The sequence below is a fragment of the Bos indicus genome, chromosome 1 (genome assembly GCF_029378745.1).
Source record: "Bos indicus isolate NIAB-ARS_2022 breed Sahiwal x Tharparkar chromosome 1, NIAB-ARS_B.indTharparkar_mat_pri_1.0, whole genome shotgun sequence".
Classification (NCBI taxonomy): Eukaryota; Metazoa; Chordata; class Mammalia; order Artiodactyla; family Bovidae; genus Bos; species Bos indicus.
In genome coordinates, this window is record NC_091760.1 from 122666112 (window position 1) to 122683508 (window position 17397).

A 17397-nucleotide genomic window follows, 5' to 3' on the forward strand; every position below is an offset into this window, starting at 1 on the left:
AGAACATGGGGCTTGAGAATTGTAAGATATTCCCCGGCTCGGTCATTAACCAGTTGCAGGGCACTTAACTCTTCCTGGCCATAATTCCCTATTTGAAATTTTATTATTACTATATTCATTTCCTGCCCTATGTTTGTACTGAAAAGTAGTGAAAGTGACCTCAGGGTGAACTGCTTATAAACAGGAGAATAAAGCATGTGTTTTAACACCTTTTAATCATCCTAAAGTCATATTCTTATCTTTCTAGATCCTGTCCCTGGATGGTGTTTCCATTATTGGCAGTATCACTCGGAAGTGGAATGGTGTGTTATCAGCAATGAGCGATGCTGACCACTTTGAAATTCACTTCCCATTAGACCTGGATGTGACCATGAAAGCCATGATTTTTGGAGCTTGCTTCCTCATTGTAAGCCTTTTGCTGTTGAGCTATTCTGAGAGAATTATTCTTTCTGATGAGAAGTAGCATATGTAGTAGAAAGGCAATAAGGTTTGAAACTGACTCTGCCACTTATTGATTATGTCTTGTTATTCAGTCCCTAAGTTGTGTCCGACTCTTTGTGAGTTATATGTCTTGCAAAGTGTTTAACAATTGCAAGCCTCAGTTTCCTCATTTGTAAAATGGAAATGAAATATGTATATATAAATATATATATATATATATTCCAGGGTTATAAATACTAGCTATTATATTAGTAAAGGAGCCAGGACCATGCTTGAAAGATACTAAGCATCCACTCAATGTAATTGTCATCATTGCATGTTACTTATTATTCTCACTACTTAAAGATGCCTATCCTTTGATTTCTTAATGAAATAAAATAAGTCTAAAGCTGATGTTTTTTCTCTTCACCTATTACCTCTTTGTCAATGTACTCCTTGGTGTTGTACCATCCTATATTTATTAGGTACAATTCCTTTGCTGTATTTCTGATTAATGGCTAATATTCTTAAGTAAAGCATAGAAATAAAATTGGTAGCATTTACCTTAAAATATCTATTTAACATATTGCAATTATACGTTTAACTTGTTTAATCCTTTTTAAAACATGTTTAATATAGATTATCAAGTTTTTCTCATTTCAACAATTAAAATTTAGTTAATTGGTACCCCAAGTGGAAAGTTTATTGACTGCCGACAGTTTCAAATTTGCAATTGCTGTTCTTCCTATTAGGTTCTCTTCATGAAGATTTCACTAAAGATTTCATGATTTATTCTTACCTGAAATGAGAAAATTACCTGTTAAGTTATAAAGAGTGACATTTTATGCGTTGCACTTAATTACTTATGTACTGTTTTATTTGTATAATTATTTATCTATCTAATTTGATATTTATTATACATATAATTATTTTTCTAATTTCAGGACTTCATGTATTTTGAAAGCTCTCCACCACAGCATTCAAACATTCATCATCATTGATGGAACTACACATCAGCAATGATGATTAATTAAAGAAAAATTTAGAAAAGTTGCCTGGGCTCATAGTCAACCCTCAACGATTCACAAATATATTTATCTGCTTTTGCATATTAATGTTGTTGGATGTTAGCATTGACAGGTAGGCTGAGAGTGTAAGTGGAAGAACACATCAGTTGTGTATCTGTGTCTACTTGGTAAATAGGGAGTTTATCATGAAAAAACTATGACTTATTAACCAACTGAATATATATATATATATATATATATATGGTGAACTTGGAAACACTTTAAACATGAGATAAGAGAAAATGAATCCCAAAGCTCTTACAGTAATTGATAGTAAAATTATGGTCTTTTAAGAGCAATCTTTGTTGAGATAGAGTCATGTAGGCTCTATCTCTAACCCTTTCCTCTCCTTCATGTCCAGTTGCTGAAGACAAATTTGATTCTAGGTGAAAAGAATGATACACTTTATTATTAAAAACAGAAAGGAAAGGCAGATAGAAATATTATATTTTATTGCACAAGGAAAATTTACTTGTGCAAATGTATCAGAAACTTGTTTTGCAAACTTATGAAAATTTCCATGGAAATTTTTATTTTATTACAAAATAAAACATGTTTTTCATATCATAAGGTTATATTTCCCATGCTTCATTTACTAGCATGCACAATCAGGAGCTGTCTCCCTATGAAGATAGGGTCAGACTATCAGGAAAAGAGGTAACCAGGGCCATGACCAGTCTGGATCTCTGAGCAATTTAGAGACATCAGTGCCCTTATGAGAAGCTTTCATTTGATACATTTAACCTCTCTTGGCTGTAGATACCTTACATATAAAATAGGTTTGGTCAAATCTCTATGACTGCCTGTTAAACCTTTGTATCTCATTTGATATGAACCAGAAGAGATGATTTTTTTTTTCCTCTTAAAAGAAGATCCCTGATTCAAACCAGGCTGTTCAAACTGCAGAAGTTGGAGTTTCACTTTCAAATTTTGAAATGTGATATTCTGTGTAGCATTTTGTAAATGCAAAAAAATGCAAAAGCATAAACTGTGTAATATTACTTTGCTGTTTTTAATTTAAATGATAGATAAGTCTGTATCTAGGAAAAGAAGGTGATAAAAGAGCCAACATGGTACTTCTCTGGGATCTATAGCTAATCAGTAAAGGTTATTTGGACTAACATAGTAAACGTAAAAATTGTACTTGTTTGTATTTGCTAAAAGCACAGTGTATTACTGAACACACTCTGATACATCAGCTTGCCTCTGCTGCACTTTAGTTTCCTATTTGGACATGAACTATGTTCTTTCAACACAACCAGTATATAGAATGGAATGTATCCTGCTGCTGCTTATTAAAAGAAGCAAGACTGAGTGTGCTTAAGTATGAGATGAAAGCCTTTGCCCATTGAATTTCCTATTGAAGTTTGTATTGAAGTGAAAGAAAGGTGCCTCATTTTTAAATTATTTTCATGTTTTCATGATGTGTTGTTTTACCCAGTTTCTTGTAATGTTCACTTTTATATGTTACTGCTAGCTTTCTAAAAAAAAAATGTAAAATCTGCTGCTTTCTAAGATAATAATTTTATTTGGAAAGGTATTTGTCGTCTTAGATAGCAGATATATTATTTCTTGTAATGATGTATGACATTTGATATAACAAGTGAGACAATAGTATTCAGAAAGTTTACCGCATAAGCATTTCATTTTTATTTGTTACATTCCTACATTCTAAGACCTGATGCATAATACTAGGAAAAAATTAGTTTTAGCATGACATTTAAAATTTCTATTAAAAATTTTTGCAGTAGTAACACGTCTCTTACAATTTCCTTCTTTAAAATAATATTGTTTCTTATGTTTTAATACTACAGTTTATATTATAACTTTTGTATTTCTTATATAAAAATATACAATATTTCATTGTGTAAAACTGATCAGACTGATTAACAAAACAAGCTCTTTTCTGAAATGTGTGTGTTTTCATGTTTCATCATATTGTTTTTGGCTTCTAAATAAACATAATATGGTTTATAGTAAAATACTGTTTCATTTTTGCCTTGTGATTGAGTCTTTGCAATAGACTGTATCCTCCCTCAAAAAAAGTTATGGGTTACCCGAATGTGATGGTGTTTGGAGTGGAGCCTTTAGGAGATGAAAGGTCATGCAGGTGAAGCCCTCATGAATGGGATTCAGTTCAGTTCAGTTGCTCAGTCATGTACAACTCTTTGCGACCCCATGAATCGCAGCACACCAGGCCTCCCTGTCCATCACCAACTCCCAGAGTTCACTCAGACTCACATCCATCGAGTTGGTGATGCCATCGAGCCATCTCATCCTCTGTCGTCCCCTTCTCCTCCTGCCCCCAATCCCTCCCAGCATCAGAGTCTTTTCCAATGAGTCAACTCTTCGCATGGGGTGGCCAAAGTATTGGAATTTTAGCTTTAGAATCAGTCCTTCCAATGAACACCTAGGACAGATCTTTAGAATGGACTGGTTGGATCTCCTTGCAGTCCAAGGGACTTTCAAGAGTCTTCTCCAACACCACAGTTCAAAAGCATCAATTCTTCAGCACTCAGCTTTTTTCACAATTCAACTCTCACGTCCATACATGACCACTGGAAAAACCATAGCCTTGACTAGATGGATCTTTGTTGGCAAAGTAATGTCTCTGCTTTTTAATATGCTGTCTAGGTTAGTCATAACTTTCCTTCCAAGGAGCAAGAATATTTTAATTTCATGGCTGTAATCACCATCTGCAGTGATTTTGGAGCACAAAAAAATAAAGTCTGACACTGTTTCCACTGTTTCCCCATCTATTTCCCATGAAGTGATGGGACTGGGTGCCATGATGATCTTAGTTTTCTGAATGTTGAGCTTTAAGCCAACTTTTTCACTCATCTCTTTTACTTGCATTAAGAGGCTTTTTAGTTCCTCTTCACTTTCTGCTATAAGGGTGGTGTCATCTGCATATCTGAGGTTATTGATATTTCTCCTGGCAATCTTGATTCCAGCTGTGCTTCTTCCAGCCCAGCGTTTCTCATGATGTACTCTGCATAGAAGTTAAATAAGCAGGGTGACAATATACAGCCTTGACGTACTCCTTTTCCTATTTGGAACCAGTCTATAGTTCCATGTCCAGTTCTAACTGTTGCTTCCTGACCTGCATATAGGTTTCTCAAGAGGCAGGTCAGGTGGTCTGGTTTTCCCATCTCTTGAAGAATTTTTCACAGTTTATTGTGATCCACACAGTCAAAGGCTTTGGCATAGTCAATAAAGCAGAAGTAATGTTTTTCTGGAACTCTCTTGCTTTTTCCATGATCCAGCGGATGTTGGCAATTTGATATCCAGTTCCTCTGCCTTTTCTAAAACCAGCTGGAACATCTGGAAGTTCACAGTTCACATATTGCTGAAGCCTGGCTTGGAGAATTTTGAGCATTACTTTACTAGTGTGTGAGATGAGTGCAATTGTGCAGTAGTTTGAGCATTCTTTGGCATTGCTTTTCTTTGGGATTGGAATGAAAACTGACCTTTTCCAGTCCTGTGGCCACTGCTGAGTTTTCCAAATTTGCTGGCATATTGAGTACAGCACTTTCACAGCATCATCTTTCAGGATTTGAAATAGTTCAACTAAAATTCCGTCACCTCCACTAGCTTTGTTCGTAGTGATGCTTTCTAAAGCCCACTTGACTTCACATTCCAGGATGTCTGGCTCTAGGTGAGTGATCACACCATCGTGATTATCTTGGTCATGAAGATCTTTTTTGTACAGTTCTTCTGTGTGTTCTTGCCACCTCTTCTTGATATCTTCTGCTTCTGTTAGGTCCATACCATTTCTGTCCTTTATCGAGCCCAGTGCCCTTATAATCTGCCAACCTTGATCTTGAACTTCCCACACCTCAGAGCTATCAGAAATCAATACATTGTTTAAGCCACTCAGTCTACAGTATTTATGTAATAGCAGCCCAAACAGACTAAGAAAGAAATTGGTACTGAGAAGAGACAATGGTGCATAGCAAATATGTAAAAATGTGGTACTGGGTGAGGAATAGAGGCTAGAATTTTGAAGTGCATACTGAAAATAACATAGATTGCCATGAACAGAATTTTAAAGATGATTCTGATGAGAGCTCAGAAAGAGGAACATTGTAGAAAAACACCTTACTCTTCTTAAAGAATACCTGTCTAACCATAGGATGCTGGTAAAAATATGGACAATAAAGACCAGGATGGAAATGAGGAACTGATTATTGAAAACTGTAAGAGATGCAATCCTTATTGTAAAGTAGCAAAAAAAAAAAAAAAAAAGAAACACTGAATTGTGTTTCTGTTTAGTCTTTGGTGAAAGGTAGAACTTGCAAGTGGTGAAACAGAATACCTAGCTGAAACAATTTCTAATCAAAATGTTGAACTGCAGCTTGGCTCTTCCTGACTGCTGACAGTAAAATTCAAACTGAGAGACTGGACTTAAAGATGGGGATTGTTAAACAACATGGAAGCAGAATTTAAGATTAGGAAGATCTTCAGCCTATCCATCTTGCAAAAAAATGAGACCACTGAGGATGTGGCCAAGTGACTGAGAAAGAGGTTAGTATGGATCTGATCAGAAGCCAGTTACTACTCTCCAAGACAATGAAGAATGATCCCCAAAGGGGATTCAGAGAAAACCAAGCTGCCACTCCCAGAACCAAGCTGCCACTCTCATCACGGGCCCTGAGTGCAAGGGCCTGGGGAGCAGAAGGGCCAACCAGCACCTGTGGGACCTTGGTGCCAGTTGTTTGGTGCCACCTCACAGGTAGGGCTCTGGTCTCTGTTGTCTGGTGCCACACCCCAACACTGAAGACACGCTCTGGGATTGGGTTGGCCAAAAAGTTCGTTTGAGTTTTCTTATACCATGGAAAATCAATGAACTTTTTGGCCAGCTCACTAGCCTGCAGTGCAGCACAAGTCTCAGGGGTTGACCTTCCAGAGAGCACAGACAGAAAACTTTGGTGATGACCATTCGACCTGTCTCCACTGGCACAAGCCTGGCAGAGGGTGAGGGAAAGGCATGGTTGCCTCCACCTAGATTTCAGAGGATGGGGCCATCTGAGAGAGTCATGGGCCAAGGACCCCAGACTCAGAGAGTCACGGAGTCCAGGCAGGGAATGGCTACAGGCCTTCCTGTGGAGCCCAGGGGTTATACTGCCATCCCAATGGGTCTAAAAGACAAAGCATTGAGTCAAAGGAGATTATTCTTGAGCCTTAAGGTTTAATGTTGTTTGTGCTCTTCTATTTTGAATGTACTTGGGACCTGTCCTCCTTTATTCTTCTCTGTTCTACCCTTTGGGATTGGAAATGTCTATCCTATGCCTGCTCCACCATTGTATTTTGGAAGCATATGTTGTTTGATTTCATGGGTTAACAGCTGGAGAGCAATTTGCCTCAGGTTGATTCATACCTTGCATCTCATCCACACTTGAACTGAATAATACTCAGATAAGACTTCGAACTTCACAGGAGTAACTAGCTTTCTGATATAACCAAATTATTTATGAGTACTTATTTCAAACCCACTTATTTAAGACACATTTAAATTTTAAGTATGATTTCAATGCCAGTATATCCTGTAGAAAAGCTGCTAGAAATTGTAACTGTCATTTAAGGCATTTTTTCCTTAATGACAGATTTCCAAGAAATGTTACAAAAAATATGGCTACTGGACTAATTTACTAGCTGAATTTTCCAACCAACTAGATGCTAAATTAAGCTCAAGTATAGAATAAGCAGTGATTCCAGGGAATGGCATCCTGCCTCTGATGGGATTGCTGGCTACTTTTCAGTCCTTTCTCCTCCCAGTATTCAAGGTTTAATGTAATTTATATTTAAAGATGAAAGTTTGGGAAAACTATAGGCCTGGATTTAATAAATGAACACCAAATTCAGATTTTTGGCTAGAAACAGCTAATATTTAAAATGGATCTATTACCATAAGTTGGTTGACCATCACAGTGCATTTCTCATTAGCCTCTAGGTCTCCTAAATGGTGAAATAAACTCAGAAGAGAGAAAAACAAAATAACACATTCCAAATGTAGTCAGAGTGAGGCAACATAGTGTGCTCAGATCAGATCAGATCAGTTGCTCAGTTATGTCCAACTCTTTGCGACCCCCTGAATCGCAGCACGCCAGGCCTCCCTGTCCCTCACCAACTCCCGGAGTTCACTCAGACTCATGTCCATTGAGTCAGTGATGCCATCCAGCCATCTCATCCTCTGTCGTCCCCTTCTCCTCCTGCCCCCAATCCCTCCCAGCATCAGAGTCTTTTCCAATGAGTCAACTCTTCGCATGAGGTGGCCAAAGTACTGCAGTTTCAGCTTTAGCATCAGTCCTTTCAAAGAAATCCCAGGGCTGATCTCCTTCAGAATGGACTTGTTGGATCTCCTTGCAGTCCAAGGGACTCTCAAGAGTCTTCTCCAACACCACAGTTCAAAAGCATCAATTCTTCGGTGCTCAGCCTTCTTCACAGTCCAACTCTCACATCCATACATGACCACTGGAAAAACCATAGCCTTGACTAGACGAACCTTTGTTGGCAAAGTAATGTCTCTGCTTTTGAACATGCTATCTAGGTTGGTCATAACTTTCCTTCCAAGGAGTAAGCATCTTTTAATTTCATGGCTGCAGTACCATCTGCAGTGATTTTGGAGCCCAGAAAAATAAAGTCTGACACTGTTTCCACTGTTTCCCCATCTATTTCCCATGAAGTGGTGGGACCGGATGCTATGATCTTCATTTTCTGAATGTTGAGCTTTAAGCCAACTTTTTCACTCTCCACTTTCACTTTCATCAAGAGGCTTTTGAGTTCCTCTTCACTTTCTGCCATAAGGGTGGTGTCATCTGCATATCTGAGGTTATTGACATAGTGTGCTACATGATTACAAATACATGGTTAACAGTAGCACGTTGTAAGAATTCATTCAGTAGACATTCACCTCTGCCTAATGAATGACAATAAAGTCAGTGAAAATATTTTTGCAATATTTGTTAAGTTGTTGTTGTTTAGTCACTAAGTTGTGTCTGACTCTTTTCTCCATGGACTTTGGCCTGCCAGACACCTCTGTCCATGGGATTTCCCAAGCAAGAATACTAGAGTGGAGTGCCATTTCCTTCTCTAGGGGATCTTTCTGACTCAGGGATTGAACCAACATCTTCTGCATTGGCAGGCAGATTCTTTACCACTGAGCCACCAGGGAAGTCCAATATTTGTTATCAGTTCAGTTCAGTCACTCAGTCATATCTGACTCTTTGCCACCCCATGAACCACAGCACGCCAGGCCTCCCGGTCCATCACCAACTCCCAGAGTACACCCAAACCCATGTCCATTGAGTCGGTGATACCATCCAACCATCTCATCGTCTGTCGTCCCCTTCTCCTCCTGCCCTCAATCTTTCCCAGCATCAGGGTCTTTTCCAATGAGTCAGCTCTTCACATCAGATGGCCAAAGTATTGGAATTTCAGCTTCAACATCAGTCCTTCCAATGAATACCCAGGACTGTTCTTCTTTAGGATGGACTGGTTGGATCTCCCTGCAGTCCAAGGGATTCTCAAGAGTATTCTCCAACACCACAGTTCAAAAGCATCAATTCTTCAGCACTCAGCTTTCTTTATAGTCCAACTCTCACATCCATACATGAACACTGGAAAAACCGTAGCTTTGACTAGACGGACCTTTGTTGACAAAGTAATGTCTCTGCTTTTGAATATACTGTCTAGGTTGGTCATAACTTTCCTTCCAAGGAGTAAGCATCTTTTAATTTCATGGCTGCAATCACCATCTGCAGTGATTTTGGAGCCCAGAAAAATAAAGTCTGCCACTGTTTCCACTGTTTTGCCATCTATCTGCCATGAAGTGATGGGACTGGATGCCATGATCTTAGTTTTCTGAATGTAGAGCTTTAAGCCAACTTTTGCACTCTCCTCTTTCACCTTCAAGAGTAGCCAGTAAGAAGTTTTAACATGCTCTCTACTATTTCACTCTATCAATCATTACTTTATTAAACATCTACTCCATTCAGACACTGGGATACTTGTGAGTCAGAAGGAAGCACAAATGTGAAAAGGACATAATTATTAGCTCACAACCTAGAGTGTGAGACATTTTTAAGCAGGACCATTGTGGACATGTGTTCAATGGGATGTTGGCACATTCAGTAGAGACCATGTCTCTAGCATGATGTCAAGTGTTGGGTAATATATTTCTGTCCCATTGACTCAGATAGTTCAAGCTGGCTGGTTGTGTCATATGCTCAGGTAAACTTCTTGTCACTCCTGGAGATGAATAAGATGAGTTTTATAGCGTGTTGGCAAACTGAATACACGGTAAATATAATGGAAATGGTAAATTTGACAAATTTTTATCAAAGTAGGAATTGATGGTTTATTACATAAAAATAAAGCCTAGGACAGTGATGCATTTAAGATGCTCAACAAACGTTTTGTTATCTTAAAAGCATTTATTTATGTATAATTGACACGTAATGCTATATTGGTGTCAGGTATGTAACATAATAATTTGATAATTGTAAATACTGCAATATGATCACCACACTAAGTCTACAGGCATACCTGGAAGATACTGCAGGTTCAGTTCCAAACCAACACAAGAAAGCAAATATTACAATTAAGTAATTCACACAAATTTTTTTTTATTTCTCAGTGCACATAAAAGTTATGTGAATACTGTACTGTAGTTTATTAAGAATGAAATAATACTTATGTCTAAAAAATAAATAATTTTAAAATAGTTTACTGCTAAAAGATGCTGTCATTTGAGTTTTTAGCAAGTTGTAGTAACATTAGACATCACTGATCACATATTACTGTACAAAATATAACAGTAATGAAAAAGTTTGATGTATTGCAAAATCACCCTAAAATATGACACAGAGACATGAAGTGAGCAAATGCTATTGGGGGAAATAGCAAATGCTATTGGGGGAAAAATGGCACTGATAGACTTGCTCTACGCAGTTCAGTTCAGTTGCTCAGTTGTGTCCGACTCTTTGCGACCCTATGTACCATAGCACACCAGGCCTCCCTGTCCATCACCAACTCCCAGAGTTTACCCAAACTCATGTCCATTGAATCAGTGATGCCATCTAGCCATCTCATCCTCTGTTGTCCCCTTTTCCTCCTTCCCCCAATCCCTCCCAGCATCAGGGTCTTTTCCAATGAGTCAGCTCTTCACATCAGGTGGCCAAAGTATTGGAGTTTCAGCTTCAGCATCAGTCCTTCCAATGAACACCCAGGACCCATCTCCTTTAAGATGGACTGGTTGGATCTCCTTGCAATCCAAAGGATTCTCAAGAGTCTTCTCCAACACCACAGTTCAAAAGCATCAATTCTTAGGCACTCAGCTTTCTTTATAGTCCAACTCTCACATCCATACATGATTACTGAAAAAACCATAGCCTAGACTAGACAGAACTTTGTTGGCAAAGTAATGTCTCTGCTCTTTAATATGCTATCTAGGTTGGTCATAACTTTCCTTCCAAGGAGTAAGTATCTTTTAATTTTATGGCTGTAGTCACCATCTGCAGTGATTTGGAGCCCCCCAAAATAAAGTCTGTCACTGTTTCCACTGTTTCCCCATCTATACAAGGTTGCCATCAACCTACAATTTGTAAAAAACGTAGTATCTGCAAAGCATAATAAAGTGAAGTAAAATGAGGTATGCTTGTAGTTTCTGTCATCATAAAAATTAACTTTTAAGATTTATTCTCTTGGCAACTTTCAAGGATGTCCTGCAGTACAGTGTTACAGACTATAGATACCATGCTGCACATTATATGCCAGTGAGTTATTTATTTCATAAGTTTGTGCATCTTGACACCCCTCACCTATTTTTCCCACTACTTCCCTCTCCCCTCTGGAAACCACCATTCTATTCTCTGTACCTATGATATTTGTTTTGTTTTTTGTTGTTCAGTCGTAAGTTGTGTCTGACTCTGCAACTCCATGGACTGCAGCACACCAGTCTCCCCTGTTATTCACTATCTCCCAGAGTTTGCTCAAACTCATGTCCATTGAGTTGGTGATGCCATCTAAGCAGCGCATCCTCTGCCACTCCCTTCTCCTTTTGCCTTCAATATTTACCAGCATCAGGGTCTTTTCCAATTAGTCAGTTCTTTGCATCAGGTGGCTGAAGTACTTGAGCTTCAGCGTCAGCATCAGTCCTTCCAATGAATATTCAGGATTGATTTCCTTTAGGATTGACTGGTTTAATCTCCTTGCAGTCCAAGGGACTTCCAAGAGTCTTTTCCAGTACCACAATTCAAAAACATCAGTTCTTCTGCTCTCAGCCTTCTTTATGGTCCAACTCTCACATCCATACGTGACTACTGAAAAAACCTTAGCTTTGACTAGACAGACCTTTGTCAGCAATGTGATTTGTTTTTTAGGTCCCACATATAAAGGAAATCATTCAGTAGTTATCTTTCTCTGTCTGACTAATTTCTGTAACATAATTACCTAAGGTCCATCCATATTTTCCATAAATGGCGAGATTTCATTCTGTTCGTGGCTGGTAGTATTCCATTGTGTACATGTGGATAGGTAGATAGAGATATATACCTATATGACGATATACTACAATTTCTTTAGCCCTTCATCTTCCAGTAGACGCTTAGGTTATTTCCATAGGTCTTACCTATTTATGGAAAACAATGCTGCAATGAACATGGGGGTGCATGTGCCTTTTTTGAATTATTGTTTTTGTTTTTGTTGGGAAAATACCAAGAAGTAGAATTGCTGGGTTGTATGTTAGTTCTGTTTTCACTTTTCTGAGGCACCTGCACCATATTTTCCATAGGGACTGCACCAGTTTACATTCCCACCAACTGTGCACAAGGGATCACTTTCCTGCACGTCCTCTCCTACACTGTTATCTTTTGTCTTTTTATTGATCCCCATTCTGACAGATGTGAGGTGATGTCTCATTGTGGTTTTGATTCACATTTCCTGATGATTAGTGATGCTGAATATTTTTTAATGTGCCTATTGACCATCTGCATATCTTCTTTAGAAAAATATCTATTCATATTCTCTGCCCATAGTTTGGCTTTTTGCTATTGAGTTTTATGAATTCTTTTTGTATCTTAGATATATGCTTTGCAAAGATTTTCTCACATTCAGTATGCTGTCCCTTCATTTTGTTGATGGTTTCCTTTGCTATGCAGAAGCTCTTTTGTAGTACCACTTATCTATTTTTGTTCAGTTGCTTTACTTTCAGAGTCACATCACACTGCCAGCAAGGCAGTGGGAAAAACGCCTTGACTGTGCCTGCCTGCCAGCTTCAGTCATGCAGCAAGAGAGAGGCTTTTGTGTGGGTGACTGCAGGCGTTAGCAAAAGAGTGGGAGAATGATGTGATGACTCACGCTCATGGGTCCACTGGTCCAAGCCAGCTTGAGTGAGGCAGCAAGAGTGTGTCACATCCACATATGCCCTGCTGTGCTATCAGGGTAGAAAGGGAGTATGAAATCCACTATTGCCTATTTCTCTGGAGAGAGTCCCAACACCCCACTGCCTCTCTAACAGCACTAAATTTTTTTAGTGTTCCTGATACTTTGGTTAGGTAATGAGTGATTCATTTAAAATGGTGCCGGCTCTAATAGAAAAAAAATACTAAAAAGTATTTATATGGATAGATATATTATATATACACATATCTTTATATAAATATATGTAACTGAATCACTTTGCTGTACACCTGAAACTAACACAGAATTGTGAGTCAACTATTTCAATGAAAATGTTTTAAAAACCGGGTACAATACAACTATGATATTTAAAAGCAAAAATAATAAAATGGTGCCAGTTCTTCTGTAATTCAGGCTTACATAAATTTATTTGGGGAAATTTCAAGAACATTTGGAGAAGGCAATGGCAACCCACACCAGTACTCTTGCCTGGAAAATCCCATGGACAGAGGAGCCTGGTAGGCTGCAGTCCATGGGGTCGCGAAGAGTTGGACACGACTGAGCAACTTCACTTTCACTTTTCACTTTAATGCATTGAAGGAAATGGCAACCCACTCCACTGTTCTTGCCTGGGGAATCCTGGGGACAGGGGAGCCTGGTGGGCTACCATCTATGGGGTTGCACAGAGTCGGACACGACTGAAGCGGCTTAGCAGTAGCAGCAGCAAAAACATTCTTTTTTCCTTGAACAGTTTTAAGAAAACATGTGGCTCAAATTGTCTTAGCTAACAGGCATTAAATATGATTTAATTTTTAATTTTTCCTATAACATAAAAACAGAGTTAGAAATTAGTTTACAAAAAAAACACACACACAAAAAAAAACAAACCCTTGGTTTTGCAGCAATCAACACATAGAGGGTGCCAGAGAAATGCAGTTAGAATGATAAAACATATTTATCTAGTTTTACAGCACACCCTTTTCAGTCCACTATAGGGGGCAGCACCAGCTCATGGATTTCTTTAGTAAATTCTGCTCATTTTTTCATCTGATATCGGTACTAATCTGTAACTTTTAGAATCTGAGGACTTTAGCATTAGAAGAGCATTAAGACACCTACCTTATATTCTAACATATAAGCAAAGAAATTGAGAAAAGCCTTGGTCATGTAGTCAAAGTTACACCAGCAATTTGCATTAATACTAAAACCAGAAGTAAAAACTATCTCCATTCTCTCTCTCTCTCTCTCACTTTTTTGATGTACCACGAGGCTTGTGAGATCTTAGTTTCCCAACTAGTGATTGATCCCAGGGCCACAGCAATGAAAGCACTGAATCCTAATCACTGGACCCCTAAGGAGTTCGCGGATCTCCATTCTTTATTACAATTTCCTTCTACCACACCAGAAATTTAGCACCGATTGAAAACATTTTAATGCAACATTTTTCATAGCACTGTACTTTTAAGCAATAAAAAATTAAAACCCAGTTGAAAGATTTTCTAATGTTCTAAATCATTTTTAAGCACAGGCTTACTGAGTCTACAGTACTTCATTACACCATACTAGTTTCATACCGGAGAAGGCAATGGCACCCCAGTCCAGTACTCTTGCCTGGAAATCCCATGGATGGAGGAGCCTGGTAGGCTGTAGCCCATGGGGTCACAAAAAGTCGGACACAACTGAGCGACTTCACTTTCATTTTTCACTTTCACGCATTGGAGAAGGAAATGGCAACCCGCTCCACTGTTCTTGCCTGGAGAATCCCAGGGAACGGGGGAGCCTGGTGGGCTGCCATCTATGGGGTCGCACAGAGTCGGACACGACTGAGGTGACTTAGCAGCAGCAGCAGCAGCAGTTTCATACAGGTCATATAATTACAAAGGAGAAACTAAATTACAATGTTACAAAACCAACAACTTTCAAAAACATTTAAAATGTTTATGTCATGAGTAACATAGAGGTTTACTTATTTATCCGTTTATCCACTGATACTATGATATCTTCTACAGTCACCACTCAGATCTGAGTTCAATTTCCTTATTAAAATATGTGGGGGTTTTTTGGTAAAAGTCTATTCATTATTTGAAAAGTTTTCTTGCTTTGATGAAATATAATTTTGGGTTCAAAGTGGAACATCAGTTATGCAAAGACAATCTCACCCTTATCCTGGGAAAAAGGAAATACAGACATATGGGCAATTGAATACAACTTTTGCCCAGATGTGTCCTGATCTGCCTACTGGCCCAACAGATTACATGGAACAGATGACGTGGCTGGGGATGTCAGAATATTTTATTCAGGGATCTGGTGGATGGAGTGACAGCAAAGAGGATTATTCCTGGCAATGCTCAGCATCTATTTTACCCTCTTAAGTTGTCATCATTATTTTTTCTACTAGCTAGACCATTTTTTATTTTTCTCTGTGTTTTCTGTGTTTGTATATCTCTCTCCATATGGTTTTGTATATTCCTGTTTACAACATGTTCATGGCACTTGTTTGAGACACTGCCACAGGACTTGCATGGACATGGAAATCAGAGAGCTTATACCATTGTCTTCACTGATAGCTCTATACATTTCAAAGAGAAACTATATTTATATTGCTGATGTTTTGAAAGATTTATCTTATGAATGAAATTCACTGTGAGGTAGACAAGGGAGGGAAGCAGAAGTTCTTTTTATCTTGATAAGGCTGTTTCAAGAATCTGTGGAGTTCTCTGGCAACAATAGATTTAGAATCAGTTGGGGCTTCCCAGGTGGTTTAGTGATAAAGAATCCGCCTGCCAATGGAGGAGACGCAGGTTCGATCTCTTGATCAGGAAGATCCCCTGGGGAAGTAAATGGCAACCCACTCCAATATTCTTGCCTGAAAAATCCCGTGGACAGAGGAGCCTGCCCGGCTACAGACCATGGGATCACAAACAGTTGGACATGACTGAGCATGAACGCACTACAGTCAGTTCGGCTCCCTGACTCAGGCAGAGCTGTTCAACAGGAGTGGTCCCTGGTGGAAACTTGACCTACAAAACTTACCTTGTAGAAGAGGTGAAAATGTGTGCTCCCTACAGACAGGCTGCCTCCCCAAAGAGAGGCAAAAACAAGCAACTGCTTCTGTCCGGTTCCTTCTTTCAGACTCACTAGCTGGTAAATCATTCCGCTCCATGAGGCGAGTGAATGAGGGGACAGAGAATGGCCAGGAACATTCTTCAGTGCCAGCACCATCACATGCGACATCAGGAGTGGAGCGTGATTGGAGTAGAGGGTGTTCTGTCCTTCAAATCTCTTCTCACTTTCTTCCCTTCTTATTTCACTGATTCACAGGGAAGCCTTGAATAACCTTAATATTTTCTTAGCGTGGTGATGTGACAAAGTTCTGGTCCATTACATGTGAAGCCTGGCCACTTCTTTAAAAGATAAAAGACACCTATAACTTGCCTCTAGTTGCTTCCTCCTTCCTTGAGGCTGGAAAAACAGGTCAAGGTTTTAATAGTTGATACCTCTGGGAATTAGAATTGGGAAAGCTCATCTTTATTTTTACTATTACTATTGCTTTTAATTTATTTGTTTGTGCTGGGTCTTAACTGTGGCATGTGGGATCTAGTTCCCTGACCAGGGATTGAACCTGGGCCCCTGAATTGGGACCACCAGAGAAGTCCTTCATATTTATTTTATATGCTCTTTTATCGCTTGGATTTATTATAATAAATCATTATTATACTTTTACATAATTTTAAAAATGAAAGATAAACTTAAAAAGTTTCCTATAGCTGGACTGAGTGACTGGACTGAACTGAACTGAACTGAATTCTGATGGAGCATTGAAATGTACTGGGAGCTTTTCCTTAACTGCAATGGGCTAAAGGGCTGTTCCCTTGGACAGTGATTTAATGGCTCTGGGATAGGATCTGGGCATGAATGTTTTCCACAAATCTCTTAGATTTCTGTGTTGTACAGTACAGGGTGAGACTCACTGGACATCAGTCATCAGCTCCTTGTTGTTCCAGTGTCACCTGGAATGCTTTGAAAAAAAATCCCGTGGCCGCTGAATCTCAGAGCAACTGCACCAGAATCTGGAGTTCCTTGGGTGATTCTAATGTGTGCAGCCAAGCTTGGCAACAGCTGTTACTGCTTCCAAGCCTCCAGGAAACTCCCCTCCAATTTGCATACAAGCGGATAAAATAAACTGTACTTGTTTCCATGTCCTAGCTAAACGAATAGGGTTGCTAGATAAAATACAAGATACTCCTTAGTTAAATTCAAATTGCAAATATCAATTTTTAGTAAAAGATTATCCCATGCAATATTTGAGACTCACACACACAATATTATTCAGTGTTTATAGGACACTTGCATTTAACTGGGATTTTTGTATTTTCACTTGTGAAATCTGGCAATCTTACAAACAAAGCAAATGCTATTCCAAAGCTCACAGAACAGTAATGTAAACCTTTGTATATAAAGGAGCTTTAAGAAGGTAGAATCCTTGAGGAGAAAGCACAGAGAGATCACA

The 17397-nt window shown here is 38.9% G+C and overlaps 1 protein-coding gene across 3 annotated transcripts in view; it reads left to right on the top strand.

Annotated features, from left to right (window-relative positions):
• The window catches only part of PLSCR4 (phospholipid scramblase 4), a 42431-nt gene extending 38962 nt beyond the window's left edge, over positions 1-3469 (top strand). For all 3 annotated transcript variants that reach the window (XM_019961215.2, XM_019961234.2, XM_019961225.2), the window contains exons 8-9: positions 248-406; positions 1365-3469. In XM_019961215.2, the coding sequence (XP_019816774.2) occupies positions 248-406; positions 1365-1421 (216 nt within the window). In that variant the 3' untranslated portion in view covers positions 1422-3469. The remainder of the gene's footprint in view (positions 1-247; positions 407-1364) is intronic.
• Positions 3470-17397: the final 13928 nt, after the last annotated feature.